The sequence below is a fragment of the Streptopelia decaocto genome (assembly GCF_964273445.1).
Source record: "Streptopelia decaocto genome assembly, chromosome: 5".
Taxonomy (NCBI): Eukaryota; Metazoa; Chordata; class Aves; order Columbiformes; family Columbidae; genus Streptopelia; species Streptopelia decaocto.
The window spans coordinates 67,593,957-67,602,377 of NC_138659.1; the positions used below are offsets into that span (position 1 = coordinate 67,593,957).

At 43.0% G+C, this 8,421-nt stretch overlaps 1 protein-coding gene across 3 annotated transcripts in view; it reads right to left on the reverse strand.

Moving 5' to 3' along the window:
* The window catches only part of ATE1 (arginyltransferase 1), an 81,303-nt gene extending 73,075 nt beyond the window's left edge, over nucleotides 1-8,228 (reverse strand). For 2 of the 3 annotated variants that reach the window (XM_082052433.1, XM_082052432.1), the window contains exons 1-5: nucleotides 7,751-7,942; nucleotides 6,415-6,478; nucleotides 6,005-6,067; nucleotides 5,270-5,373; nucleotides 4,214-4,486 (exon numbers count right to left, since the gene is read on the reverse strand). In XM_082052433.1, coding sequence (XP_081908559.1) covers nucleotides 4,214-4,486; nucleotides 5,270-5,373; nucleotides 6,005-6,067; nucleotides 6,415-6,478; nucleotides 7,751-7,853 — 607 coding nt within the window. In that variant the 5' untranslated portion in view covers nucleotides 7,854-7,942. Of the gene's footprint in view, nucleotides 1-4,213; nucleotides 4,487-5,269; nucleotides 5,374-6,004; nucleotides 6,068-6,414; nucleotides 6,479-7,750; nucleotides 7,943-8,110 lie in introns of those variants that run through there. The other variant, XM_082052434.1, reaches the window with a different exon arrangement.
* Nucleotides 8,229-8,421: the final 193 nt, after the last annotated feature.

Consider the following 8,421-nt stretch of genomic DNA (forward strand, 5'->3'; position numbering starts at 1 on the left):
GCTGTGCAAGAGCCATAGGAATCTGCTGCATCGCTGGAAACAGTGGTGGAAGAAATGATCCATTTTCAGGGAATATCTGTCTCAGCTCAGCAGCTGCTGCTGCAAGTTCCATACAGAGGAAACGCTGCACTCCAAACTGCATCAGCAAAAGTAACAAAGTAACTCTAATTCTGCATTTGCTTTATTATTTGGAGCTCACTGGTAGTTGAGTTCACAGGCCAAAAAAAAAGGAGTCATAATATTAAAAATTTCAAAAACGGGAAGATTGGAGAAAACTACTCCCATCTAGGGAAATACAGTCATATATCTTGCACAGAACCATAACAGTAGCAAATATTATGACAAACTGCTTTTACTCCATTCGAATTCTCCTGAATTTGCAAAAGACAGGCTGGCAACTTTGCAAAGACTGATCTTTTGGAACAGCAAAGTTCCCTGAATGCTGAGGTGCTTCCATTTGAAGCATTAAGAAGACACATTTCCAACTCTGTTAATATTTATAAGTAAAGAAGAAATGCAGACTTAACTACGGCTTATCCCACTTGACTCTCTTGAAGGCCTAAAAATCACATGGAAATTGTTTTTTTTCCAGAACTCCTATGACAGCATAATAAGAGCTTTCTCTCCTCCTCACCAATAATTTATTAGCCAAAACTGACTTCTTTCTTGTCCTCTACCCACTCCAGACTGTCCCATGGGCACCGAGAACAGCGGAATCCTTCTGCAAACTGGAAATGCTGAGAGCGCCGATATTTTACAACCTCACTGATGCGTTTAGAGTCACTTCACATGCAAAGAACCGCAGCCCTCAGAGCTGCTGCCTGTATCTCTCTTTGCCAATAGATACACCATAGAAATTGGCAAAATATAATATTGGGATAAACTTTTAACTACTGGTAAGGCTGTAAATTATTCTTTTTAATGTGCATCCTTTACAGAGTTTCTAAGTGCACTCCTGGGCTAAATTAGCAGCGAGCTCTTGGCGGTTCACCCGGAAAAGTCCCAGTTTGGCTTCTCCACGTGGATTCCATGGCAGCTGAAATGCTGAGAGCATCTCAGGGACTCAGAAAAGGAGCAATACCACCCTGGTACTCCTCAGACATCCCATAATTGCACCGGCAGATTCTATGATGGAGTGTTCTTACCTCCTAAGGTTTTTGAGTATTTGTTTCACCCACACAGCTAAAATTATTCACCAGAAAAGGACAAATGTTATGAGGAAATGACAGATATTATGTGACCTGTCCACAGGCAAACAAGTCAGAAGAAGATTTTATTCAAAATACCCATGACAGATTTGAAGAATGAGGATTTCATCTGTATGGGGATCTGTTTCAGGTCTCGCATCTTCCATAAGCTGTAAGAAAAACTCCTTTAAAACAATGCATGTGCACACAGACATAAACAAACCTTCTTTTCTACCCGAGACTGTGCAGAAACAGCCCATTATTCCTAAAGGACAACGACCCGGTTTGTTTATAAAGGAATAAAATGCAATTAAACAATCTTATTACGGAATAAGTCTACATTTTCCACGATGAAAACTAAACATCTTTCTATCTGGAAAATTTTAAACTAAATTTGACCTGTGACACCATCTACCCTAAAAAAAAAAAAAAAAAAAAAAAAAGAATGATTAATTTAATAAGCTTTCCAATTCATTTATTATTCACTTTTATATTTCATTTAAAACTTCCAGAAAGGAAGCAGCACACTAATGAATATTTCACCTCTATAAAAGTAAACCCTCTTTTTCTGAAACAGTACAAACAATGCTTCAAGATTTCTTTATCATTTTCAGTGTTTAAAGTTTTACTGCATGTTATTCTTAACGTAACTGAAGACTATACCACACCTTCTGCAAAACATGGGCAGGTTTACACTCATCTTTAGCCAAGACCGCCACCTGCTGTCAATGTCCACTGCAGTTTGCTTCCAAAATGAAGTTTGCATAGCCCAATGCTTTTCATTATTTAGAAAACAAGGGGGTTTTGAAAATTTGCACAACAAACACAAGTTATATAAACTATAAACGCTTTGAGGGTTATAAACGTTTTGACTGCATTTTATAAGATTAAAATATAAAATAGTCTTAAAAACTCTGGACAAGTTTTCTAGGAACGGGTAACAGTGCCGCTTCCGTGCAGCAGTTTTCTGATCGAGCATTTCTGAAAACTTTGCTTATTCTTTAAATGCAAAATTCCATGTTGAGCTGCTGAAAACCTGCACCAATCAGAACGAGTGTTCATTAAGGACAAAACATTGTTTTACTCAAAATTAGCCAACAACCTATTGAAGGAGACAAAAATCTTTACGAAGGAAAAAGTACTTGGAAGTTCTCATAAATACTGGCACGACACGGAATAACAGGCGAGTGAAATTAGGAATTAGTATGATGTCCCAACACACGCAGAAACTCTAGAATGTCCAGTCTTTGCTAAGATTTTAACTAACATTACTCACCATGTATCAGCTAATTGCAATTCAGAAAATACCCTTTATTTTTGCAAACAGGCCATTGCAGACTCTGTGCAAAACTGGAAACAATCTGTAAGCCAAAGGTGCCTCATCTGCAACCTCTGGGCCACAAAGAGCCCATCAGCAATTCCACCTTCTTTCCCAGTGCAAGCTGTTGGTCAAATTCATTATTCTGGCACTAATCCATCCATCCCTTAACCATCGTCCTTCCCAAAATCGCCCACATCCCACAAGAACACGGCCAGGACACAAAAGAGGCTGCAGGAGAAGGAACCCACAGCTTCCAATGCTTCCTCAGGGACCCTCAAGGACTCCTCTGCCTGATCACAACGCAATGCAGCATCACCCACCATGGCCTTCCCCATCACAACAAGCTACCCAAAAAAGATGAGGACTGGCAACGAGATCATTCTTTTTTGGGGTAAAGATTTCATGGTTGAATTCAGTCTAAAGGCAGCATTTCAGAAAACTTTACAATTACCATGCAAAAGCTTGACCGAGGAATAACTTCCACACTGAAGAAAAAGCAACCACAATATTAAAATTAGTATTATCATAGAAAGGCCGCCAATATTTGATGTAGGTTCACATAAAACTCTAGAAATTAATAAGCATTTACCTTCAGGACTTCAGGTTTTGGCACATTTTGTTGCATTGTATGAATGCGCCAGAAAGTAAAATGAGGGCGACTGCCCGACTTCTTGTCCATACTTACTGTAGTTCCTTAAAGAAATGCAACAGTAACTTCAGAGCAAGAAAAAACAGTAGAAATATCTACAGTTTTTCTTACGTTCAAATCCTCTTTGACACTGCTTGTCTAATCTAAAGTTAAAACCTAAAACAAGGCAAGCTCCCAAACGGACAAAAAATCTCAACTAGAAAATGTCTGTCTTTATATAGGAACAAAAATACCTGTGGGTTTGGTTTTGTGTTTGTTTTTTTTTGTTTGTTTGTTGTTGTTTTTCAAATCAGCAGAAAGCTACACCGTTTCCTTCAAGTCTAAGAAACAGAAACACGGTAACATACTAAATATATTTCCAGTGCTGGTTAAGGTCTATGGCAAATAGTCCATGAAAGCATAAGAAATACAGCCAGAAACAAGTTATTCACAGAGGGGTATTCACGGGGTGTAGACAATATAATTTACAGAACAACAAGATGACTTGTAGAAATTGATAAATATAAAAATGTGGGTCTTAAACCCATTTCCTACTGCAGCACAAGAGACAAGGTTAAGCTTTAACCTACCCCTGGACCTTCCTGCAGCATTGGCCAAAGCCACATCCAGCTCTTTGTCCTGCACGACCACCCCTCAAGGTACATAAAGCCTGAGTCACATCTCATAGAATAAAGGGAAAGCTGGATGTACATTTTATTCTGCACACAAAAGTATCCCAAACGGGAAACTGGTCTGATGAGATTCGATCACTTTGACCTGACAGCAATCTAAATAGCTTACAGAAAATAAAAGCATACAGTATCTACAGACGTAGATACATACTCTAAATAACTAAACTAAAAAAAATAATATAACGAAAATCAATGCAACTTTCAGGAAAAATTAAGAAAACAATTAAGACACAGCACCTCTCAATTTATACACCATAATTCCATAAATTAGAAAGAGCGTAGGGAACAAAAAGAAACAAATATTTTTTCTAGGCAAGATAAAAAGGTTTCCACCAACATTTAGATCATGATACTATATTCCAATTACTACCAGAAACTTGCCTACCTGGCTTAGGAGGTGCGTGACCAATTTTAGCCGAATGTGCTGGTCCTCCGGTGAGCGGCGTGTCTTTATCTGCACATATCTGACGAGAACCTGATTCCACCTTGTGCTCATTCACCTCTTCTTTTGTTTCTCCTGTGTCCTCATCTTCATTTTCCACCCTCTCTGCATGATCCACACTCAGTGGAGTCAGTTCAGACTGACTGACATGAGATTCAGCTTTGTATGGAAAATCACACGCGACCGCATCTTCTACATGGGAATCCATAGGCTCTTCTGTAAATAATTAAAACTGCATGAGTGGATTTCTCCCCACATAACCACAGCTCAAGCTTTGCACAATTAACATTATTGCCAATTTTACAAATGTTTTCCAACAGATAAAGTGATTGTTTGCAATAGTCCAATAACAGAAAGTTTCTATACCTGGATTACTAGCACCAACTCAGAAATGAGAACAGCTTTATTTTCTTCACTAAAAAGGGGTAATCAACTAATCTCATGCCATAGATTCAAACAAACATAAATACAAAAATACCAACACACACACCAGAGGCAAATTATAATGATTCAGAACCAACACAAGCTTCACCAAAACTGAGAACAACTGGGTTTGGTGTTGGATAAATGAGGGGTGATCGTTAAGTCACCTGGAAGAAAACCCTCCTTTCCCTGCTCGCTCTCCCTTTTCTCTGCCACCTGCTGCCCTACTTAGTCCTCTCCAGATTATCACCTTTATAACAGAGGTAAAAATAGGGTCTAATTCTCTACAGCACCCAGCTAGAAAGTAAACACGTGACCGGAGATGAAAATAAGCTGGTCTGTATAAAAAATAAGGAAACATATTCGTGAACAGAGCAAGTCAGCTGTGCGGTTTGGTATCCCGGCTACACAGCGCTCGATTCGAAACACACCATGAAGACACGTCCTGGCCAGCCCTTTATCAAGGGGTTTATATACAAAAATTTGATCTGTATCCAGCCATCTGATCGCTCCAGCAAGTATTTGATCCTCCTTTCAAACATCAGCATTGGTTTTCAAGCACTAAGGAATTCTTACCTTCACTCGCTGCCTTCGAAACATCTCCTTTGGAAAAGAATTTCAACATCTTCTTCAGAACTTTCTTGTGAGATTTGGAGGCCTGAAAATGCAAAGCTTGGCACCTTAAAAGGATACAAAATAGGATTAATTCTTTTGTGAAAGATTATTTCAGAAAAAAAATTGTTAAGGAACCACTTCAAAAAGTTACACCGTGTATATGATTTCTAATTCTATCTTAAATTGCCTTACAGTAAGTGGTCAAATATTTTACTGACACTTTTGAGTTAATGAAGTTATGTTGCCTTGTACTACATAATATCATTCGTAATGTCATGTTTCATGTGTGTATCACTATAATATGCCAAGGGGGCCTCAAGCACTGCATTAAAAAAGCTTTCTTAGGATGCTAATACACCAGGATTTTTCACTTATGCATCTTATAGATGCACCACTGCTAGTAGTAGTAAAGGCAGAAAAGTATATCTACAATTATTTATATTTATTCAACTGAGAGCCTCTTATTTGGGCTACTAAAGCGGCGTTTGCGGGATACAGACATGCTGGTTCACCTAAAACCAGTGAGCAAGAGAGCCACTGGTGTGCCTGTGCACAAACCCAACAGCATATATTCATTATTCAAAGCATCATTAAAGCAGCAAAACATATCAGGTGTTCGTATTTAAAGCAGTAAACATAAATAGTTGGACATATTTGAAGAGATCAAATCACAGTAATATATTTCGAGCTTCTTACCTTATTGTGTATTGAGGACAACACGTTTGATTCATGATAGGTTTGTAGACGTACTTCCCACACCTAAAGATAATAATAAATATGGAACGATTTCTTGTTGGTTATACTACAAAATAATTGGAAGACCGACTTTTTTTGTTAAAATATCAAAATATTACATGACAAGCAACAAAAGTCAAGAATCAAGTTCTTCACCTTTTGGCTGCTATGCTAAAAAACTGTTCTTCTAAAATAACCAAATATTTTCCTGTTCAGTAGTATCATGTTACAAAAAGTCACGGAACATTGGACAAATACTTCTACCCTAGTTACTGGTTAGTTAACTGGTTTCACAGACCTAAACTTTAAATCTACATTCTAAATTGAATCAAAATAGAAAACATGGCTTTGTGTTTTCTTTTTCAATTTACCTTCGCCATCCTCTGTCTATGAGATCCTGGTAATCTTGAACTGTCATTGAATGTGCCCACATACCTGAAATAAATGATACAGTAATATACTTGACTGACCACAGCCGTGCTTTAAAACATTAAAATACAACGTATTCTACAGAAATATCACTACAAATCTGAGTAGCTAATGGTAAGTTTCCAACAGATGTCTTGCAAGGTTTTGGCATATTCGTAAATCTCGTAAATTTCCTTCCTTTCTTGTAATTTTCCTTCCGACATCCACATTAGAGTAAGAAAAACCAAAATCAACATAAATCTTGGGATACAATCAACTGCATTGTACAATCAACTGCATTGCTCTGACGGTACAAGTTGAAAATCTGCCTCTCCACCTGCTATATTTCCCAGAGATACACCAAGAAAATAGCATAAAATTGCTCCTTAATTTTGTAAAAATCGTTTGGAAACACTGGATCAGAACTCTCCTGAGGGCGCTGAAACTGACACAGACCATGTGCAGGGACCCCCCGCAGAAGAACTGACACCCAGCTGAGCAGAGCTTGGGGACTGTCACCTCTTCACCATCTGCTTCCCACTGAGCTGGCCTAAGCAAAACCAGCCACAGCTTTAGTGGAAAGAATGAAATTTCGTCCTTTACAAAGCTTTCACAGAATCACAGGCTGGATGGGGTTGAAGGGACCTCTGGAGATCCCCCAGTCCAACCCACCTGCTCACGCAGGGTCACCAGAGCAGATCACACAGGGTCGTGTCCAGGCGGGTTTGAATGTCTCCAGAGAAGGAGACTCCACAGCCTCTCTGGGCAGCCTGGGCCAGGCTCTGGCACCTCACAGCAAAGAAGTTTCTCCTCATATTCAGCTGGAACCTCCTGTGCTTCAGTCTGTGCCCGTTGCCCCTCATCCTGTCACTGGGCACCACTGAAAGGAGTCTGGTCCCTCCTCTTGACACCCACCCTGAGATATTGATCAGCATTGGTAAGATCCCAAAGCATTTATAAGATCCCGTTATGTTTGATGTTTTCCCGCAGAACAGAGCAGCTCTCCTATAACCGGGCCACCAGGTGAGGTTTCCCGCCGAGCCCCAGCCCCACACCGACCCCTCCGGCTGCACCCCGAGCCCGCGGCTGCCGGGCCCGGCTCATCCCCTTCGGCTGCCCCGGGACGCCCGCAAGCCCGGAGCCGGGCGGCTCGGGCACCTCCCGCTCCCGGCGGGACAGACGCGGAAGGGCCGGGGCCGCTGCCAACCCCTCGGGCAGGAGCAGCCCCGCGGCCTCCAGCCGCCCCTGCCCGGCCCGCTCCCGGCCCCGCTCACAGCCCGCCCAGCCCCCGGGCCGCACCGTGGGAGAGGTTGCCGGTGTCGCTCTTGCAGTAGCCACAGCGGTAGCCATCCTCTCCTCCGAAGTACTCGACGATACTCGGAGAGCTGTCGGCCGCCGCCATCTGCCCCCCACTGACCCGCCGCCCGGCTCAGGACAGCGGCCTCCCCGCCGCTCCCCACCGCTCCCCGGGGCGCCCGGAAACAGGCGCTGCCGCCGCCATCTTTGCTACGGGCAAAGCACCGGCAGCGCCCACAGGAAACGGCGGCCCCGCCATATTCACTACTGGTTCCCCATCTTTAGTGCGGGCGGCCGCGCTCCCTCACCCTGGCCCCCGGTCCCGCCACCGGCCCCCGGCCGGTCCCTCCTCCACCCACTTACCGGCGGAGACCTTCCCCCGCTCCGAGGCGCAGTACCCGCAGCGGTAGCCCTCCTTCCAGCCCTTGTACTCCACCACGGCGGCAGCCATGGCGCCCGCGGCCCCACCGCGTCCTGCCCGCCCCCCAGCGCCCCGCCCGGCCCGGCCTCCCCGGCCGCGGGAACACGGAGCTGCAGCTTCCATGTAAATGACCAAAAATGATCAATTTCACAGCCTGACCTCACGTTAGCATCCCGAGAAACGTGCTCTAACAGGGGCGCTAGCAGCAGGACGGGTCACTTGGTACCCACCACCCCAGCTGCTCGCTCAGAAA